This window comes from Coregonus clupeaformis, unplaced genomic scaffold (genome assembly GCF_020615455.1).
Source record: "Coregonus clupeaformis isolate EN_2021a unplaced genomic scaffold, ASM2061545v1 scaf2037, whole genome shotgun sequence".
Lineage (NCBI taxonomy): Eukaryota > Metazoa > Chordata > Actinopteri > Salmoniformes > Salmonidae > Coregonus > Coregonus clupeaformis.
The window spans coordinates 61,361-84,515 of record NW_025535491.1 but is presented as its reverse complement, the minus strand read 5'-3'; the positions used below and the strand labels follow the sequence as shown (position 1 = coordinate 84,515).

Below are 23,155 nucleotides of genomic sequence, written 5' to 3'. Positions count from 1 at the left end.
TAGCACCATCTACCTAGCCCCAGCCACCCAGCCCCATCTACCTAGCCCCAACCACCCAGCCCCATCTACCTAGCACCATCTACCTAGCCCCAGCCACCCAGCCCCAACCACCTAGCCCCAACCACCCAGCCCCATCTACCTAGCGCCATCTACCTAGCCCCAGCCACCCAGCCCCATCTACCTAGCCCCAACCACCCAGCCCCATCTACCTAGCCCCATCTACCTAGCCCCAACCACCCAGCCACCTAGCCCCATCTACCTAGCCCCAACCACCCAGCCACCTAGCCCCAGCAGCTGGGATGAGTAATGCCACTACCACCCATGACCTAAAGCATTTAATGAGAGTAATAGCAGCTACACGCACCAGGACAGAGTGACAGCATAGATTACATGGTAAATCTTTGGGATAATGAAGGACCCATGGCTACTGGTTGTAATAAATTCACTCCCCTGGAAGAACCGTCACAATTACCTATGTCACTGCCACTGACTGTGTACTACTGTTGTGGTGGTCTTCGTCCCAAATGGCATTCTGTTCTCTACATAGTGCACTATTTTTGACCACAGCCCTATGGGTGCCAATTGGGTGCCATTTGGGAGGCACCCTTGGTGAGAAAAAGGAGATGGTGATGAATCTCTCTTTAACATCATCAATGATTAATAAATAGGAACTGGATTATTAGCCCTGGGAGATTCTCATTTCTGACCTGGTGCCCAGAAATCACCACATTTGTAACAGTTCTTTCTCTCACACTTCCCTTTTCTGTCGGTTTACTATGTTGGCTTCACTAGATCACTAGAGAGAGAAAACAAATGACCATGCTTTCATTGAGAAAGAGAGGGTGAATAGGTAGAGATGTAGAGAAAGAGATGGTGAATAGGTAGAGAGATGTAGAGAAAGAGAGGGTGAATAGGTAGAGAGGTGTAGAGAAAGAGAGGGTGAATAGGTAGAGAAAGAGATGGTGAATAGGTAGAGAGGTAGAGAAAGAGATGGTGAATAGGTAGAGAGATGTAGAGAAAGAGAGGGTGAATAGGTAGAGAGATGTAGAGAAAGAGAGGGTGAATAGGTAGAGAGATGTAGAGAAAGAGATGGTGAACAGGTAGAGATGTAGAGAAAGAGATGGTGAATAGGTAGAGAGATGTAGAGAAAGAGATGGTGAACAGGTAGAGATGTAGAGAAAGAGATGGTGAATAGGTAGAGAGATGTAGAGAAAGAGATGGTGAATAGGTAGAGAGGTGTAGAGAAAGAGAGGGTGAATAGGTAGAGAGATGTAGAGAAAGAGATGGTGAATAGGTAGAGAAAGAGATGTAGAGAAAGAGAGGGTGAATAGGTAGAGAGATGTAGAGAAAGAGAGGGTGAATAGGTAGAGAGATGTAGAGAAAGAGAGGGTGAATAGGTAGAGAGATGTAGAGAAAGAGAGGGTGAATAGGTAGAGAGATGTAGAGAAAGAGAGGGTGAATAGGTAGAGAGATGTAGAGAAAGAGAGGGTGAATAGGTAGAGAGATGTAGAGAAAGAGATGGTGAATAGGTAGAGATGTAGAGAAAGAGAGGGTGAATAGGTAGAGAGGTAGAAAAATAGATGGTGAATAGGTAGAGATGTAGAGAAAGAGAGGGTGAATAGGTAGAGAAAGAGATGGTGAATAGGTAGAGAGATGTAGAGAAAGAGAGGGTGAATAGGTAGAGAGGTGTAGAGAAAGAGAGGGTGAATAGGTAGAGATGTAGAGAAAGAGATGGTGAATAGGTAGAGAGATGTAGAGAAAGAGAGGGTGAATAGGTAGAGAGATGTAGAGAAAGAGATGGTGAATAGGTAGAGAGAGGTAGAGAAAGAGAGGGTGAATAGGTAGAGAGATGTAGAGAAAGAGAGGGTGAATTGGTAGAGAAAGAGATGGTGAATAGGTAGAGAGATGTAGAGAAAGAGAGGTGTAGAGAAAGAGAGGGTGAATAGGTAGAGAGATGTAGAGAAAGAGATGGTGAATAGGTAGAGATGTAGAGAAAGAGAGGGTGAATAGGTAGAGAGATGTAGAGAAAGAGATGGTGAATAGGTAGAGAGAGGTAGAGAAAGAGAGGGTGAATAGGTAGAGAGATGTAGAGAAAGAGAGGGTGAATAGGTAGAGAGGTGTAGAGAAAGAGAGGGTGAATAGGTAGAGAAAGAGATGGTGAATAGGTAGAGAGGTGTAGAGAAAGAGAGGGTGAATAGGTAGAGAGGTGTAGAGAAAGAGAGGGTGAATAGGTAGAGAGGTGTAGAGAAAGAGAGGGTGAATAGGTAGAGAAAGAGATGGTGAATAGGTAGAGAGGTGTAGAGAAAGAGAGGGTGAATAGGTAGAGGTGTAGAGAAAGAGAGGGTGAATAGGTAGAGATGTGTAGAGAAAGAGAGGGTGAATAGGTAGAGAGAGGTAGATAAAGAGAGGGTGAATAGGTAGAGAGAGGTGTAGAGAAAGAGAGGGTGAATAGGTAGAGAGGTGTAGAGAAAGAGAGGGTGAATAGGTAGAGAGGTGTAGAGAAAGAGAGGGTGAATAGGTAGAGAGGTGTAGAGAAAGAGAGGGTGAATAGGTAGAGAGGTGTAGAGAAAGAGAGGGTGAATAGGTAGAGAGATGTAGAGAAAGAGAGGGTGAATAGGTAGAGAGATGTAGAGAAAGAGAGGGTGAATAGGTAGAGAGATGTAGAGAAAGAGAGGGTGAATAGGTAGAGAGATGTAGAGAAAGAGAGGGTGAATAGGTAGAGATGTAGAGAAAGAGAGGGTGAATAGGTAGAGAGATGTAGAGAAAGAGAGGGTGAATAGGTAGAGATGTAGAGAAAGAGATGGTGAATAGGTAGAGAGATGTAGAGAACGAGAGGGTGAATAGGTAGAGAGGTGTAGAGAAAGAGATGGTGAATAGGTAGAGAGATGTAGAGAAAGAGATGGTGAATAGGTAGAGATGTAGAGAAAGAGATGGTGAATAGGTAGAGATGTAGAGAAAGAGATGGTGAATAGGTAGAGATGTAGAGAAAGAGATGGTGAATAGGTAGAGAGAGGTAGAGAAAGAGAGGGTGAATAGGTAGAGAGATGTAGAGAAAGAGAGGGTGAATAGGTAGAGATGTAGAGAAAGAGATGGTGAATAGGTAGAGAGAGGTAGAGAAAGAGAGGGTGAATAGGTAGAGAGATGTAGAGAAAGAGAGGGTGAATAGGTAGAGATGTAGAGAAAGAGAGGGTGAATAGGTAGAGAGGTAGAAAAATAGATGGTGAATAGGTAGAGAGATGTAGAGAAAGAGAGGGTGAATAGGTAGAGAGATGTAGAAAGAGAGGGTGAATAGGTAGAGAGATGTAGAGAAAGAGATGGTGAATAGGTAGAGATGTAGAGAAAGAGATGGTGAATAGGTAGAGAGGTGTAGAGAAAGAGAGGGTGAATAGGTAGAGATGTAGAGAAAGAGATGGTGAATAGGTAGAGAGATGTAGAGAAAGAGATGGTGAATAGGTAGAGAGGTGTAGAGAAAGAGAGGGTGAATAGGTAGAGATGTAGAGAAAGAGATGGTGAATAGGTAGAGAGATGTAGAGAAAGAGAGGGTGAATAGGTAGAGAGATGTAGTGAAAAGTTATATCAAATCCATCCATAGTACATTGTAAGTTTATACTTAATTGACATATTTCTCTCCCTTTTTAGTGGTAGATGGGTTCTACTGCCTGTGCAACCCTGGCTATGCTGGTGTGACGTGTGAGCAAGACATTGACGACTGTGCCAGCAACATCTGCAGCAACAACTCAACCTGCAGAGACCTCCACTTGGTGAAGTTGATTTTATTTTGGGTAAAAGCTAGCAAAAAGGCTAGGAAGGATAAAACAATATCACGATATGCCTCGTTCATATCGATATCAAACAATATCACGATATGCCTCGTTCATATCGATATCAAACAATATCACGATATGCCTCGTCTCATATCGATATCAAACAATATCACGATATGCCTCGTTCATATCGATATCAAACAATATCACGATATGCCTCGTTCATATCGATATCAAACAATATCACGAGTATGCCTCGTTCATATCGATATCAAACAATATCACGATATGCCTCGTTCATATCGATATCAAACAATATCAATATGGTATTGTATTATCAATATTGTTGCCCACCACTAATAGAAATCTAAAATCCCAGAGGGTGACACATTAAAGCATGAAACAACACTTATATCCAATGTGGTTGTTGAAATGGATTAAGTCATATATTACATGCTTAGGCAGATATGAGGTGACAAAGCAGATTTGTTGTAATAAGTGGGAGGGGGTAGATAGTGGAGAGTAGGGGGTCCAGCACAGAGCCCTGGGGACACCCTGTATAACTGGAATGGAGTCTTAGGTGTGGCCAGTGAGGGAGTTTTCGGGTTTGTATGTTATGGTATGTCTTTGGTTTTATAACACTTGGGAACAATCAACATCTATTACTGTGTGTGTCTGCCATCACATCAACATTTACATAGTCTAACATTATGCTACATCCACACGTTTCTGTTTCTCTTTTCTCTTCTCCATCTCTCTCTACTGTACACTGTCATTTGCCCTTTCCCTCCATCCTTTGTTCATCTGATATTTATCTTCACACACTTTCTTTCACTTTCCCCCCCCCCCCCCCCCCCCCCCTCTCCTCTCTCTCTCTCTCTCTCTCTCTCCTCTCTCTCTCTCTCTCTCTCTCTCTCTCTCTCCTCCTCCTGGCTCCCCCTCCTCATTCACTCCCCTCTTTCTTTTCTCCCATCTTCCTTCTCTCTGCCCCTCATGCTTCCAGCTACATGCAGGACAACCCTCACCTACACACCCTCACACACACATGCACACATACACGCATGCATGTACACACACACACACACACACACACACACACACACACACTTACAACCCTGCCTCCTCTCTCTAAATGAATAAACAAGGTGTTAGGATTCATACACTCCAGACTCAGAACTATAGGGTAGAAAATAGGATATCATTTATTTCTGTTGAATAATGCAAAACTCTGTTCTAGCTGGTTAAAATGGAGACAGGGCCAGGGAGGAATCAATTTATTTCACTAGTAGTGGAGCAGAACGGCTTTAAATGAAAGATTTCCACTTAGTAGTGGTGTTTGCGAACATTTTATAAATCCTCTCATAAGAATGTGAAGTATTTATGGTTAGTGTAATCACTATGGTCTATGTGCAGAGTGAGATGATTTGTCTGATGTGCTAAGCATTTCAATTTCTACTGCCAAGATTTCTGCCATTTGTACTCTACTGTTATCCCTGTAGCATGTATCTCTTTGAATCCCATTGTTAATTATTGGAATGCATCCATTACAAGTGGATATGTCCCATACAACAAATACTACATGTGCCTAGCTTCTATGAGAATATTTAGAGACATCAAGTACTTTTGATTAGATGTCAAAAGTAAGTCATCAAAGATGCATGAACTGTGCAAGCATATGGTTCACAGCAGCATGTTTAACAACACTCCATGATGATCAAACAGTAGACCGGGGACTTGACTGTTTAACAACACTCCATGATGATCAAACAGTAGACCAGGGACTTGACTGATTAACAACACTCCATGATGATCAAACAGTAGACCAGGGACTTGACTGTTTAACAACACTCCATGATGATCAAACAGTAGACCAGGGACTTGACTGTTTAACAACACTCCATGATGATCAAACAGTAGACCGGGGACTTGACTGTTTAACAACACTCCATGATGATCAAACAGTAGACCAGGGACTTGACTGATTAACAACACTCCATGATGATCAAACAGTAGACCAGGGACTTGACTGATTAACAACACTCCATGATGATCAAACAGTAGACCAGGGACTTGACTGTTTAACAACACTCCATGATGATCAAACAGTAGACCAGGGACTTGACTGATTAACAACACTCCATGATGATCAAACAGTAGACCAGGGACTTGACTGTTTAACAACACTCCATGATGATCAAACAGTAGACCAGGGACTTGACTGTTTAACAACACTCCATGATAATCAAACAGTAGACCGGGGACTTGACTGTTTAACAACACTCCATGATGATCAAACAGTAGACCAGGGACTTGACTGTTTAACAACACTCCATGATGATCAAACAATAGACCAGGCACTTGACTGTTTAACAACACTCCATGATGATCAAACAGTAGACCGGGGACTTGACTGTTTAACAACACTCCATGATGATCAAACAGTAGACCGGGGACTTGACTGTTTAACAACACTCCATGATGATCAAACAGTAGACCAGGGACTTGACTGTTTAACAACACTCCATGATGATCAAACAATAGACCAGGCACTTGACTGTTTAACAACACTCCATGATGATCAAACAGTAGACTAGGGACTTGACTGTTTAACAACACTCCATGATGATCAAACAGTAGACCAGGGACTTGACTGTTTAACAACACTCCATGATGATCAAACAATAGACCAGGCACTTGACTGTTTAACAACACTCCATGATGATCAAACAGTAGACCAGGGACTTGACTGTTTAACAACACTCCATGAAGATCAAACAGTAGACCAGGGACTTGACTGCATAGCTGAAGAGGTTATTGACATCCTGTAGGAATAGGATTCCCTGACTGATTAAGTGTACGTTCCAAATGACACCATTGTCCCTATATAATGTACTACTTTGACCAGGGCCCATAGGGCACCTTATTCCCCTATGTAGTGCCCAATGGGCCCTGGTCAAAAGCTGTAAGTCGCTCTGGATAAGAGTGTCTGCTAAATGACTAAAATGTAAATGTAAATTTGGGAAGCAACCACTGTGTTAGTTAATACCTGTTTGATCTGATGCAAATCATATTTTTCTGTTTTGTCACTGTGTTGGCGTTTATGGAAATGAACATTGTTAATGATACACCTGTGGATGAAGCAGCGAGGCCCCCATGAGGTCCGCTCCGTAGTTGTTGTTTGGTAACATTGTTTGTTGCTGTTGCAGTAATGATCTAATATTCTATTCCATTAATAGCATGGCTGACACACACACACACGTTTGCACGCGTAAGCACGTACACACACACACTTTCACACACGCGCACACACACACACACACACAACTGATTTACTGTACATTTTGTGTTAATTCATTGCAGTGTCCTACCCCCTCTTATGAATAGGGACCTGCAGTGTACAAATGATACCAGACAAAGTTGAACAGCTCCCCTCCAGTGTATGCAATACAGATTAGCAGGTGTTCAACCAGCAGCAAGCACAACACACACAGACTTACACACGCACACACGCAAGCACGCACACACACACACACACACATACAGACACACGCACACACACCGTACCTTAGACATACACAGGAACGTTGGCTGGCATTGAAGAATTCCGGATACCCCTTGACAGTTTGACCCCCTTAATTTTGTATGCAAAGAGGATTGTGTTCAATTAAACCTGCCTGATCCTGGACAGGAAACTAATAGACAACAACCCATTCATCTCCTACACCTTGATTAATTATCATAATGAATATTTTAATGATGAACTGGAGGACAGACTTCAATGAAGAGAACACAACTCAAGTAGTCCACTGACTTAATACAAAGAGAACACAACTCAAGTAGTCCACTGACTTAATACAAAGAGAACACAACTCAAGTAGTCCACTGACTTAATACAAAGAGAACACAACTCAAGTAGTCCACTGACTTAATACAAAGAGAACACAACTCACATAGTGTACTGACTTAATACAAAGAGAACACAACTCACGTAGTGTACTGACTTAATACAAAGAGAACACAACTCAAGTAGTGTACTGACTTAATACAAAGAGAACACAACTCACGTAGTGTACTGACTTAATACAAAGAGAACACAACTCACGTAGTGTACTGACTTAATACAAAGAGAACACAACTCACATAGTCCACTGACTTAATACAAAGAGAACACAACTCACGTAGTGTACTGACTTAATACAAAGAGAACACAACTCACGTAGTCCACTGACTTGAACGTAGAGTACGGGGAGAAAAATAGAAGAACTCAACTCAAGTCATGCAGTGAAAGTCCTCATAGATTTGGCTGAGGTTTGTTTTCAAAATGCAAATTGTGATCGTGGGCTTTCTCTTTGTCGGTTTGCTCTGCTAAACAGTTTTGAAACAAAGATACATTATATAAAGATAAATGATAGTAGTAAAAAGCTTTGGAGCACCTTAAATTACATTTTGGGCAAAATGGCGAACTGGGCTCCATCATTCATTGAATCAGATTGCTCATTCATCACAAAACCCACTGATATTTCCAGAGGTCTCTTCACAGTCCCCAAGTCCAGAACAGACTATGGGAGGTGCACAGTACTACATAGAGCCATGACTACATGGAACTCTATTCCACATCAACTAGCTCATGCAAGCAGTAAAATCAGATTTAAAAAAACAGATAAAAATACACTTATGGAACAGTGTAAAGACACACACACACAGGCACAGACACGCACACACACACATGATAACATAAGCACTATACACACACGTACACATGGATTTTGTGTTGTATATATGTGGTAGTGGCCTGAGGGCACTCACTTAAAGTGTTGTGAAAAGTGGACTCCCCAAGGTGTCAAGCGTTCCAAAGGGATGCAGGCCCATGTTGACTCCAATGCTTCCCACAGTTGGCTGGATGTCCTTTGGGTGGTGGACCAATCTTGATACACAGGGAAAACTGTTGAGTGTGAAAAACCCAGCAGCGTTGCAGTTCTTGACACACTCATACCGGTGCGCCTGACACCTACTACCATACCCTGTTCAAAGGCACTTAAATATTTTGTCACCCTCTGAATGGCACACATACACAATCCATGTCTCAATTGTCTCGAGGCTTACAAATCCTTCTTTAACCTGTCTCATCCCCTTCATCTACACTGATTGAAGTGGATTTAACAGGTGACATCAATAAGGGATCATAGCTTTCACCTGGATTCACCTGGTCAGTCTATGTCATGGAAAGAGAAGGTGTTCCTAATGTTTTGTCCACTCAGTGTATACAGAAGTAACAAATGCTAACAAAGTCGTACCTTGAAAAGCCTTGAACATTTTAAAAGAGGTGGGTGGTAGTTGGAGGATACAGTAGTGGAAATTCCAAGTCAACCATGACTATTCCACAGATTAAAGCTACAATCTGCGATCTGGGAAGTTACAAATGCATATGTCTTACACTGAACAAAAATATAAACGTAACATGCAACAATTTCAAAGATTTTACTGAGTTACAGTTCATATATAAGGATATCAGTAAATTGCAATAAATTCATTAGGCCCTAATCTATGGATTTCACATGACTGGGAATACAGATATGCATCTGTTGGTCACAGATAATTAAAGAAATTGGTGCGTGGATCAGAAAACCAGTCAGTATCTGGTGTGACCATAATTTGCCTCATGCAGTGTGACACATCTCCTTCACATAGAGTTGATCAGGCTGGTGATTGTGGCCTGTGGAATGTTGTCCCACTCCTCTTCAATGGCTGTGCAAAGTTGTGGGATATTGGTGGGAACTGGAACACTCTGTTGTACACGTCGATCCAGAGCATCGAAACATGCTCAATGGGTGAGATATCTGGTGAGTATGCAGGCCATGGAAGCCTCCAGAAATTTGTGCAGATCTTTGCAACATGGGGCTATGCATTATCATGCTGAAACATGAGGTGATGGCGGCGGATGAATGGCACGACAATGGGCCTCAGGATCTCGTCACAGTATCTCTGTGCATTCAAATTGAAATCGATCAAATGCAATTGTGTTAGTTGACCGAAGTTTATGCATGCCCATACCATAACCCCACCGCCACCGTGGGGGACTTTGTTCACAACATTGACATCAGCAGACCGCTTGCCATCTGCCCGGTACAGTTGAAACCGGGATTCATCCGTGAAGAGCACACTTCTCCAGCGTGCCAGTGGCCATCGAAGGTGAGCATTTGCCCACTGAGGTCGGTTACGACGCCTGGAACTACAGTCAGGTCAAGACCCTGGTGAGGACGCGAGCACACAGATGAGCTTCCCTGAGACTTTTCGGACAGTTTGTGCAAACCCACAGTTTCATCAGCTGTCCGGGTGGCTGGTCTCAGACGATTTGTAGGTCCTGGGCTGGCGTGGTTACACAGGGTTTGCAGTTATGAGGCCGGTTGGATGTACTGCCAAATTCTCTAAAACGACATTGTAGGCAGCTTATGGTAGAGAAATTAACATTCAATTATCTGGCAACAGCGCTGGTGGACATTCCTGCAGTCAGTATGCCAATTGCACACTCCCTCAAAACTTGGAGACCTCTGTGGCATTGTGTTGTGTGACAAAACGGCACATTTTAGTGGCCTTTTATTGTCCCCAGCAAAAGGTGCACCTGTGCAATGATCATGCTGTTTAATCAGCTTCTTGATATGCCACACCTGTCAGGTGGATTCATTATCTTGGCAAAGTAGAAATGCTCACTAACAGGGATGTAAACACATTTGTGCACAACATTTTAAGAGAAATAAGCCTTTTGTCCATATGAAAAATGTCTGGGATCTTTTATTTCAACTCATGAAACAAGGGACCAACACTTTATGTTGCGTTTATATTTTTGTTCTGTATGCATTTCCCCAGCCCCGTCCCTCAGCTTTTTACCAAAACAAGTGGTGGTACAAATTTTTTTCTAATGCCAGATTGTAGCTTTAAACATATTTTCCCAGGAGAGGTATTTCTGGCTGAGTGGGATGTTGTAGTATAACATTCTTAAGTATTCATATGAATATAATTAAACGCTGCATATAGTAACAACTGTATCACAATATTATTACTCAACGTGTGGGAGATTAAAACAACAAAACCTAATTGACGTTAAGCTCATTCAGTGAGACATTTGTTGGCAGCGGTGGGATAATATTACAGTTGAAGTCGGAAGTTTACATACACTAAGTTGACTGTGCCTTTTAACAGCTTGGAAAATTCCAGAAAATGATGTCATGGCTTTAGAAGCTTCTGATAGGCTAATTGACATCATTTGAGTCAATGGAGGTGCACCTGTGGATGTATTTCAAGGCCTACCTTCAAACTCAGTGCCTCTTTGCTTGACATCATGGGAAAATCAAAGAAATCAGCCAAGACCTCAGGAAAAAATGTAGACCTCCACAAGTCTGGTTCATCCTTGGGAGCAATTTCCAAACACCTGAAGGTACCATGTTTATCTGTACAAACAATAGTACGCAAGTATAAACACCATGGGACCACGCAGCCGTCATACCGCTCAGGAAGGAGACGTTCTGTCTCCTAGAGATTAACGTACTTTGGTGCGAAAAGTGCAAATCAATCCCAGAACAACAGCAAAGGACCTTGTGAAGATGCTGGAGGAAACAGGTACAAAAGTATCTATATCCACAGTAAAACGAGTCCTATATCGACATAACCTGAAAGGCCGCTCAGCAAGGAAGAAGCCACTGCTCCAAAACCGCCATAAAAACCCAGACTACGGTTTGCAACTGCACATGGGGACAAAGATTGTACTTTTTGGAGAAATGTCCTCTGGTCTGATGAAACAACAATAGGAGTTTTTTTGGGGGGATGGAAGTATTACATTTTACAGTTGTTGGAATCTGTCTCTTGGGTCAACGTTATGTTTGGAGGAAAAAGGGGGGTAACTTGCCAGCGAAGAACACCATCCCAACCGTGAAGCAACATCTCAAGACATCAGTCCAGGAAGTTAAAGCTTGATCGCAAATGGGTCTTCCAAATGGACAATGACACCAAGCATACTTCCAAAGTTGTAAGCAAAATGGCTTAAGGACAACAAAGTCAAGGTATTGGAGTGGCCATCACAAAGCCCTGACCTCAATCCTATAGAAAATGTGTGGGCAGAACTGAAAAAGCATGTGCGAGCAAGGAGGCCTACAAACCTGACTCAGTTACACCAGCTCTGTCAGGAGGAATGGGCCAAAATTCACCCAACTTATTGTGGGAAGCTTGTGGAAGGCTACCCAAAACATTTGACCCAAGTTAAACAATGTAAAGGCAATGCTACCAAATACTAATTGACTGTATGTAAACTTCTGACCCACTGGGAATGTGATGAAAGAAATAAAAGCTAAAATAAATCATTCTCTCTACTATTATTATGACATTTCACATTCTTAAAATAAAGTGGTGATCCTAACTGACCTAAGACAGGGAATTATTACAAGGATTAAATGTCAGGAATTGTGAAAAACTGAGTTTAAATGTATTTGGCTAAGGTGTATGTAAACTTCCAACTTCAACTGTATGTGTAGCTGTGGCAGGTTTTAGGTATAAAACATTACAACTATGTTCTCTTTACATAGTTGGTCTATTGAACCAGGAAGTGGAATGGTCAAGGGCAATACTCATTGTATTACTGTATTGGGTATTACAATCTGTGCCTGGATGTCCTGAGCACTGCTGGCTTTCTGTTCTACCTGATAATAATTGTACCCACCTGGTGTCCCAGGTCTAAATCAAATTAAATCAAATGTATTTATAAAGCCCTTTTTACATCAGCAGATGACAGAAAGTGCTTATACAGAAACCCAGCCTGAAACCCCAAACAGCAAACAATGCAGATGTAGAAGCACGGTGGCTAAAAACTCCCTAGAAAGGCAAAACCTAGGAAGAATCCTAGAGAGGAACCAGGCTCTGAGGGGGTGGCCAGTCCTCTCCTGGCTATACTGGGTAGAGAGGAACCAGGCTCTGAGGGGTGGCCAGTCCTCTTCTGGCTGTGCCGGGTGGAGATTATAACAGTACATGGCCATTAAGGCCAGATTTTTCTTACATTTGACATTTACATTTTAGTCATTTAGCAGACGCTCTTATCCAGAGCGACTTACAGTTAGTGAGTGCATACATAAAAAAAAAAATTCATACTGGCCCACCTTCTTCAAGATGTTCAAACGTTCATAGATGACCAGCAGGGTCAAATAATAATCACAGTGGTTGTAGAGGGTGCAACAGGTCAGCACCTCAGGAGTAAATGTCAGTTGGCTTTTCATAGCCGAGCATTCCGAGGTCAAGACAGCAGGTGTGTGTGTGTGTGTGAGAGAGAGGGTCGAAAACAGCAGGTCCGGGACAAGGTAGCACGTCCGGTGAACAGGTCAAGGTTCCATAGCCGGAGGCAGAACAGTTGAAACTGGATCAGCAGCACGACCAGGTGGACTGGGGACAGCCAGGAGTCTTCAGGACAGGTAATCCTGAGGCATGGTCCTAGGGCTCAGGTCCTCCCAGAGGTAGAGATAGATGGGGGAGGGAGAGAGTGATGGGAGAATTAGAGGGAGCATTCTTCAATTCACACAGGACACCAGATAAGACAGGAGAATTACACCAGATAGGACAGACGACCCTAGCCCCCGGCACATAGACTATTGCACATAATTTGCCAAAGCACAGCCCCCCACACCACTAGAGGGATATAAACAGACCACCAACTTACTACCCTGAGACAAGGCTGAGTATAGCCCAGGAAGATCTCCTCCACCGCATGAGCCTGAGAGGGTCGCAAAACCGGACAGGAAGATCACGTCAGTGACTCAACCCACTTAAGTTGAGTATAGCGAAAAGGCCTGGCACGACGTGACGCACCCCTCCTAGGGACGGCATGGGAGAGCACTAGTAAGCCAGTGACTCAGTCCCCAATAGGGTCAGAGGCAGAGAATCAAAGTGGAGAGAGGGGAGCCGGCCAGGCAGAGACAGCAAGGGCGGTGCGTCGCTCCAGTGCCTTGCCGTTCACCTTCGCACCCCTGGGCCAGACTCCACTCAATCATAGGACCTATTGAAGAGAGTCTTCAGTAAAGACTTAAAGGTCGAGACCGAGTCTGCATCTCTCACATGGATAAGGAGAAAGCCCTGCCTCCAGCTGTTTGCTTGAAATTCTAGTGACAATAAGGAGGCCTGCATCTTGTGACCGTAGCGTACGTGTAGGTATGTACGGCAGGACCTAATCGGAGAGATAGGTACGAGAAAGTCCATGTAATGCTTTGTAGTTAGCAGTAAAACCTTGAAATCAGCCCCTAGCCTCAACAGGAGGCTAGCACTGGAGTAATATGATCACATTTTTATCAGTCCCTGATAAGAGGGGAAGAATGAAAATCAGCAGTGGAACTGGACTGGAGGTCCAGATTGGAGTATCCCTGCTCTATTACTTAGTGACATCATCACTGTATCATTTCATTTCCTGTATTCCAGACTTACAATGTATCATTTAACTTCCTGGATTCCAGACTTACGATGTATCATTTCACTTTGTGTATTCCAGACTTACGATGTATCATTTCACTTCCTGTATTCCAGACTTACGACGAATCTTTTCACTTTCTGTATTCCAGACTTACGATGTATAATTTCACTTCCTGCATTCCAGACTTACGAGTGCCTCTGTGTCCCCGGATGGGAGGGCGAGTTCTGCCAACAGGAAATAGACGAGTGTTCGTCACAGCCGTGCAAAAACAACGCCACCTGTACCGACCTCCTCAACAGCTACAGGTTGGTACCACAGTAGGGTTGTGTCTGATTCTCACCCTAGGGCAAAGCTACCAGTAGGTACCACAGTAGGGTTGTGTCTGATTCTCACCATTGGGCAAAGCTACCAGTAGGTACCACAGTAGGGTTGTGTCTGATTCTCACCATTGGGCAAAGCTACCAGTAGGTACCACAGTAGGGTTGTGTCTGATTCTCACCATTGGGCAAAGCCAAGCTGTACTGGGCTGGCCTGGTTACAGATCCACCAACTGAAAAGAACAATTTGAAAAGAACATATCAGAGCCAGTACAGTGTGGGTCCACCCTATAGTGTTAATCAGACAGTACAGTGTGGGTCCACCCTATAGTGTTATTCAGACAGTACAGTGTGGGTCCACCCTATAGTGTTATTCAGACAGTACAGTGTGGGTCCACCCTATAGAGTTAATCAGCCAGTACAGTGTGGGTCCACCCTATAGTGTTAATCAGACAGTACAGTGTGGGTCCACCCTATAGTGTTAATCAGACAGTACAGTGTGGGTCCACCCTATAGTGTTAATCAGACAGTACAGTGTGGGTCCACCCTATAGTGTTAATCAGCCAGTACAGTGTGGGTACACCCTATAGTGTTAATCAGACAGTACAGTGTGGGTCCACCCTATAGTGTTAATCAGACAGTACAGTGTGGGTCCACCCTATAGTGTTAATCAGACAGTACAGTGTGGGTCCACCCTATAGTGTTAATCAGACAGTACAGTGTGGGTCCACCCTACAGTGTTAATCAGACAGTACAGTGTGGGTCCACCCTATAGTGTTAATCAGACAGTACAGTGTGGGTCCACCCTATAGTGTTAATCAATCACAGTCAGTGTCCTTGCATCAGTCTACGCAGTCACATAATAAATGCAAGGAGGCCTTGCTCAGATAGCCTGGGGTGGTCTAGCTTTAATGGCCTCTGCCTCCAGCACTGGCAAACCCATGTTGGCGTGGGTTCGAATCCAGCCCACTGCCCTTGTAACACGAACCCTCTCCTATCTTTCCTCTCACTCTCTCTATCCAAGAAAATATGAAAAATACCAGAGAGAGAGAAGGAGCAAAATGCTCAGATAGTGATCATATTTAGTGATTATATTTCCACCTAGCTACCAGCAGCAGCGATAATGAACTGCAGATGGCAGGTCAAACTAATGAATCAATCAATGGCTCGCAGCATGAAGGGTTTCTGGGGATCTGTGAGTCATCGGGAGGGAAAACGGCTGTATTTGCTCTACCTAATGTGTCTTCACACTTGGGGACAGAGAGAGGTAAAGAGGAGGGGGAGGATGGAGAGACAGAGAGAGAGGAGGAGGAGAGAGAGAGGGAGATAGAGGATGGAGAGACGGAGAGAGAGGAGGGGGAGAGAGAGGGAGATAGAGGATGGAGAGACGGAGATAGAGGAGGGAGAGAGAGATAGAGGATGGAGAGACGGAGATAGAGGAGGGGGAGAGAGAGAGGGAGATAGAGGATGGAGAGACGGAGATAGAGGAGGGGGAGAGAGAGGGAGATAGAGGATGGAGAGACGGAGATAGAGGAGGGAGAGAGAGATAGAGGATGGAGAGACGGAGATAGAGGAGGGGGAGAGAGAGAGGGAGATAGAGGATGGAGAGACGGAGATAGAGGATGGAGAGATAGAGGAGGGGGAGGAGAGATAGAGGAGGGGGAGGAGAGAGAGAGGAGGGAGGGAAAACTGGTATATCAATATCAACCAGAGCTCTCCTTTCCTACCGGTTCCCTCTTAATGTTATGTTGCTAGTTACATCATAAACACATAGGCCTAGAATTTATTTTTAAAGAAAATATATCCAACCTTTGTGTAGAGAACACCAATACCAACCCTAACTCCTTCTGTCTCCCCAGGTGTCTGTGCCCGCTGGGCTGGGCAGGTGTGGACTGCTCTGTGGATGTGGATGAGTGTGACTCTGGGCCCTGTCTGAACGGAGCTCAGTGTCAGGAGTCACCCCTACCTGGGGAGTTCAGCTGCACCTGCCCCCCCTTCTTCAGTGGGCCCTTATGCAATGTACCCTTTGACCCCTGTGACCCCGCCCACGACCCCTGCCTGCACAATGCCACCTGCCTGACTCATTCTGATGGAACAGCAGCCTGCAGATGCCGACCCGGTGAGCTACTATTAGTTCCTGTGGTGTAGTCCAGTGATCTACTATTATAGCCTGTGGTGTAGTCCAGTGAGCTGCTATTAGTTCCTGTGGTGTAGACCAGTGAGCTACTATTATAGCCTGTGGTGTAGTCCAGTGAGCTACTATTAGTTCCTGTGGTGTAGTCCAGTGAGCTACTATTATAGCCTGTGGTGTAGACCAGTGAACTACTATTAGTTCCTGTGGTGTAGACCAGTGAACTACTATTAGTTCCTGTGGTGTAGACCAGTGATCTACTATTATAGCCTGTGGTGTAGTCCAGTGAGCTACTAATATAGCATGTGGTGTAGTCCAGTGAGCTACTATTAGTTCATGTGGTGTAGTCCAGTGAGCTACTATTAGTTCCTGTGTTGTAGTCCAGTGAGCTACTATTAGTTCCTGTGGTGTAGACCAGTGAACTACTATTAGTTCCTGTGGTGTAGACCAGTGATCTACTATTATAGCCTGTGGTGTAGTCCAGTGAGCTACTATTATAGCCTGTGGTGTAGTCCAGTGAGCTACTATTAGTTCATGTGGTGTAGTCCAGTGAGCTACTATTAGTTCATGTGGTGTAGTCCAGTGAGCTACTATTAGTTCCTGTGGTGTAGTCCAGTGAGCTACTATTAGTTCCTATGGTGTAGACCAGTGAACTACTATTAGGTCCTGGAGTGTAGACCAGTCGTCTACTATTATAGCCTGTGGTGTAGTCCAGTGAGCTACTATTAGTTCCTGTGGTGTAGTCCAGTTAGCTACTATTATAGCCTGTGGTGTAGACCAGTGAACTACTATTAGTTCCTGTGGTGTAAACCAGTGAACTACTATTAGTTCTTGATGTGTAGACCAGTGATCTACTATTATAGCCTGTGTTGGTGTCCAGTGAGCTGCTATTATAGCCTGTGGTGTAGACCAGTGAACTACTATTAGTTCATGTGGTGTAGACCAGTGAATTACTATTAGTTCCTGTGGTGTAGACCAGTGATCTACTATTTTAGCCTGTGGTATAGTCCAGTGAGCTACTATTATAGCCTGTGGTGTAGTCCAGTGAGCTACTATTAGTTCCTGTGTTGTAGACCAGTGAGCTACTATTAATTCCTGTGGTGTAGACCAGTGAGCTATTAGTTCCTGTGGTGTAGTCCAGTGAACTACTATTAGTTCCTGTGGTGTAGTCCAGTAATCTACTATTAGTTCCTGTGGTGTAGTCCAGTGAACTACTATTAGTTCCTGTGGTGTAGTCCAGTAAGCTACTATTAGTTCCTGTGGTGTAGTCCAGTGAGCTACTATTAGTTCCTGTGGTGTAGACACGTGAGCTACTATTAGTTCCTGTGGTGTAGACCAGTGAGCTACTATTAGTTCCTGTGGTGTAGTCCAGTGAACTACTATTATAGCCTGTGGTGTAGACCAGTGAGCTACTATTATAGCCTGTGGTGTAGTCCAGTGAACTACTATTATAGCCTGTGGTGTAGTCCAGTGAGCTACTATTATAGCCTGTGATGTAGTCCAGTGATGTACTATTAGTTCCTGTGGTGTAGTCCAGTGAACTACTATTATAGCCTGTGGTGTAGTCCAGTGAGCTACTATTAGTTCCTGTGGTGTAGTCCAGTGAGCTACTATTATAATCTTTGGTGTAGCCCAGTGAACTACTATTAGTTCCTGTGGTGTAGACCAGTGAACTACTATTAGTTCTTGATGTGTAGACCAGTGATCTACTATTATAGCCTGTGTTGGTGTCCAGTGAGCTACTATTATAGCCTGTGGTGTAGACCAGTGAACTACTATTAGTTCATGTGGTGTAGACCAGTGAATTACTATTAGTTCCTGTGGAGTAGACCAGTGATCTACTATTTTAGCCTGTGGTATAGTCCAGTGAGCTACTATTATAGCCTGTGGTGTAGTCCAGTGAGCTACTATTAGTTCCTGTGTTGTAGACCAGTGAGCTACTATTAATTCATGTGGTGTAGACCAGTGAGCTATTAGTTCCTGTGGTGTAGTCCAGTGAACTACTATTAGTTCCTGTGGTGTAGTCCAGTAAGCTACTATTAGTTCCTGTGGTGTAGTCCAGTGAACTACTATTAGTTCCTGTGGTGTAGTCCAGTAAGCTACTATTAGTTCCTGTGGTGTAGTCCAGTGAGCTACTATTAGTTCCTGTGGTGTAGACACGTGAGCTACTATTAGTTCCTGTGGTGTAGACCAGTGAACTACTATTATAGCCTGTGGTGTAGACCAGTGATCTACTATTAGTTCCTGTGGTGTAGACCAGTGAGCTACTATTATAGCCTGTGGTGTAGTCCAGTGAACTACTATTATAGCCTGTGGTGTAGTCCAGTGAGCTACTATTATAGCCTGTGGTGTAGTCCAGTGATCTACTATTAGTTCCTGTGGTGTAGTCCAGTGAACTACTATTATAGCCTGTGGTGTAGGCCAGTGATCTACTATTATAGCCTGTGGTGTTGTCCAGTGAGCTACTATTAGTTCCTGTGGTGTAGACCAGTGAACTACTATTAGTTCCTGTGTTGTAGTCCAGTGAGCTACTATTAGTTCCCGTGGTGTAGACCAGTGAACTACTATTAGTTCCTGTGGTGTAGACCAGTGAACTACTATTAGTTCCTGTGGTGTAGACCAGTGATCTACTATTATAGCCTGTGTTGTAGTCCAGTAAGCTACTATTAGTTCATGTGGTGTAGTCCAGTGAGCTACTATTAGTTCCTGTGGTGTAGTCCAGTGAGCCACTATTAGTTCCTATGGTGTAGTCCAGTGAACTACTATTAGTTCCTGTGGTGTAGTCCAGTAAGCTACTATTAGTTCCTGTGGTGTAGTCCAGTGAGCTACTATTAGTTCCTGTGGTGTAGACACGTGAGCTACTATTAGTTCCTGTGGTGTAGACCAGTGAGCTACTATTAGTTCCTGTGGTGTTGTCCAGTGAACTACTATTATAGCCTGTGGTGTAGACCAGTGATCTACTATTAGTTCCTGTGGTGTAGACCAGTGAGCTACTATTATAGCCTGTGTTGTAGTCCAGTGAACTACTATTATAGCCTGTGGTGTAGTCCAGTGAGCTACTATTATAGCCTGTGGTGTAGTCCAGTGATCTACTATTAGTTCCTGTGGTGTAGTCCAGTGAACTACTATTATAGCCTGTGGTGTAGGCCAGTGATCTACTATTATAGCCTGTGGTGTTGTCCAGTGAGCTACTATTAGTTCCTGTGGTGTAGACCAGTGAACTACTATTAGTTCCTGTGGTGTAGACCAGTGAACTACTATTAGTTCCTGTGGTGTAGACCAGTGATCTACTATTATAACCTATGTTGGTGTCCAGTGAGCTACTATTATAGCCTGTGGTGTAGACCAGTGAACTACTATTAGTTCCTGTGGTGTAGACCAGTGTACTACTATTAGTTCCTGTGGTGTAGACCAGTGATCTACTATTATAGCCTGTGGTGTAGTCCAGTGAGCTACTAATATAGCATGTGGTGTAGTCCAGTGAGCTACTATTAGTTCATGTGGTGTAGTCCAGTGAGCTTCTATTAGTTCCTGTGGTGTAGTCCAGTGAGCTACTATTAGTTCCTGTAGTGTAGACCAGTGAACTACTATTAGTTCCTGTGGGGTAGACCAGTGGTCTACTATTATAGCCTGTGGTGTAGACCAGTGAACTACTATTAGTTCCTGTGTTGTAGTCCAGTCAGCTACTATTAGTTCCTGTGGTGTAGACCAGTGAACTACTATTAGTTCCTAGTTCCTGTGGTGTAGACCAGTGATCTACTATTATAGCCTGTGGTGTAGTCCAGTGAACTACTATTAGTTCCTGTGTTGTAGTCCAGTCAGCTACTATTAGTTCCTGTGGTGTAGACCAGTGAACTACTATTAGTTCCTAGTTCCTGTGGTGTAGACCAGTGATCTACTATTATAGCCTGTGGTGTAGTCCAGTGAGCTACTATTATAGCCTGTGGTGTAGTCCAGTGAGCTACTATTAGTTCATGTGGTGTAGTCCAGTGAGCTACTATTAGTTCATGTGGTGTAGTCCAGTGAGCTACTATTAGTTCCTGTGGTGTAGTCCAGTGAGCTACTATTAGTTCCTATGGTGTAGACCCGTGAACTACTATTAGGTCCTGTAGTGTAGACCAGTGGTCTACTATTATAGCCTGTGGTGTAGTCCAGTGAGCTACTATTAGTTCCTGTGGTGTAGTCCAGTTAGCTACTATTATAGCCTGTGGTGTAGACCAGTGAACTACTATTAGTTCCTGTGGTGTAGACCAGTGAACGACTATTAGTTCTTGATGTGTAGACCAGTGATCTACTATTATAGCCTGTGGTGTAGACCAGTGAACTACTATTAGGTCATGTGGTGTAGACCAGTGAATTACTATTAGTTCCTGTGGTATAGTCCAGTGATCTACTATTATAGCCTGTGGTGTAGTCCAGTGAGCTACTATTAGTTCCTGTGTTGTAGACCAGTGAGCTACTATTAGTTCCTGTGGTGTAGACCAGTGAGCTATTAGTTCCTGTGGTGTAGTCCAGTGAACTACTATTAGTTCCTGTGGTGTAGTCCAGTAAGCTACTATTAGTTCCTGTGGTGTAGTCCAGTGAACTACTATTAGTTCCTGTGGTGTAGACCAGTGAGCTACTATTATAGCCTGTGGTGTAGTCCAGTGAGCTACTATTAGTTCCTGTGGTTTAGTCCAGTGAGCTACTATTAGTTCCTGTGGTGTAGATGTGTGAGCTACTATTAGTTCCTGTGGTGTAGACCAGTGAGCTACTATTAGTTCCTGTGGTGTAGTCCAGTGAACTACTATTATAGCCTGTGGTGTAGACCAGTGATCTACTATTAGTTCATGTGGTGTAGACCAGTGAGCTACTATTATAGCCTGTGGTGTAGTCCAGTGAACTACTATTATAGCCTGTGGTGTAGTCCAGTGAGCTACTATTATAGCCTGTGGTGTAGTCCAGTGATCTACTATTAGTTCCTGTGGTGTAGTCCAGTGAACTACTATTATAGCCTGTGGTGTAGGCCAGTGATCTACTATTATAGCCTGTGGTGTTGTCCAGTGAGCTACTATTAGTTCCTGTGGTGTAGACCAGTGAACTACTATTAGTTCCTGTGTTGTAGTCCAGTGAGCTACTATTAGTTCCTGTGGTGTAGACCAGTGAACTACTATTAGTTCCTGTGGTGTAGACCAGTGAACTACTATTAGTTCCTGTGGTTTAGACCAGTGATCTACTATTATAGCCTGTGGTGTAGTCCAGTGAGCTACTATTATAGCCTGTGTTGTAGTCCAGTAAGCTACTATTAGTTCCTGTGGTGTAGTCCAGTGAACTACTATTAGGTCCTGTAGTGTAGACCAGTGGTCTACTATTATAGCCTGTGGTGTTGTCCAGTGAGCTACTAATATAGCCTGTGGTGTAGTCCAGTGAGCTACTATTAGTTCCTGTGGTGTAGTCCAGTGAGCTACTATTAGTTCCTATGGTGTAGACCAGTGAACTACTATTAGGTCCTGTGGTGTAGACCAGTGGTCTACTATTATAGCCTGTGGTGTAGACCAGTGAACTACTATTAGTTCCTGTGTTGTAGTCCAGTGAGCTACTATTAGTTCCTGTGGTGTAGACCAGTGAACTACTATTAGTTCCTGTGGTGTAGACCAGTGATCTACTATTATAGCCTGTGGTGTAGTCCAGTGAGCTACTATTATAGCCTGTGGTGTAGTCCAGTGAGCTACTATTAGTTCATGTGGTGTAGTCCAGTGAGCTACTATTAGTTCATGTGGTGTAGTCCAGTGAGCTACTATTAGTTCCTGTGGTGTAGTCCAGTGAGCTACTATTAGTTCCTATGGTGTAGACCAGTGAACTACTATTTGGTCCTGTAGTGTAGACCAGTGGTCTACTATTATAGCCTGTGGTGTAGTCCAGTGAGCTACTATTAGTTCCTGTGGTGTAGTCCAGTTAGCTACTATTATAGCCTGTGTTGTAGACCAGTGAACTACTATTAGTTCCTGTGGTGTAGACCAGTGAACTACTATTAGTTATTGATGTGTAGACCAGTGATCGACTATTATAGCCTGTGTTGGTGTCCAGTGAGCTACTATTATAGCCTGTAGTGTAGACCAGTGAACTACTATTAGTTCATGTTGTGTAGACCAGTGAATTACTATTAGTTCCTGTGGTGTAGACCAGTGATCTACTATTATAGCCTGTGGTATAGTCCAGTGAGCTACTATTAGTTCCTGTGGTGTAGACGCGTGAGCTACTATTAGTTCCTGTGGTGTAGACCAGTGAGCTACTATTAGTTCCTGTGGTGTAGACCAGTGAGCTACTATTATGGCCCGTGGTGTAGTCCAGTGAACTACTATTATAGCCTGTGGTGTAGACCAGTGATCTACTATTAGTTCCTGTGGTGTAGACCAGTGAGCTACTATTATAGCCTGTGGTGTAGTCCAGTGATCTACTATTAGTTCCTGTGGTGTAGTCCAGTGAACTACTATTATAGCCTGTGGTGTAGGCCAGTGATCTACTA

General features: G+C 43.8%; 1 protein-coding gene across 1 annotated transcript in view; it reads left to right on the top strand.

Annotated features, from left to right (window-relative positions):
* Positions 1–3,639: 3,639 nt before the first annotated feature.
* Positions 3,640–23,155, top strand: part of LOC121581632 (protein eyes shut homolog) — a gene marked incomplete at both ends in the record, with an annotated part of 79,653 nt that continues 60,137 nt past the window's right edge. The window contains 3 exons of the mRNA XM_045219092.1: positions 3,640–3,761; positions 14,386–14,507; positions 16,379–16,638. Coding sequence (XP_045075027.1) covers positions 3,640–3,761; positions 14,386–14,507; positions 16,379–16,638 — 504 coding nt within the window. The remainder of the gene's footprint in view (positions 3,762–14,385; positions 14,508–16,378; positions 16,639–23,155) is intronic.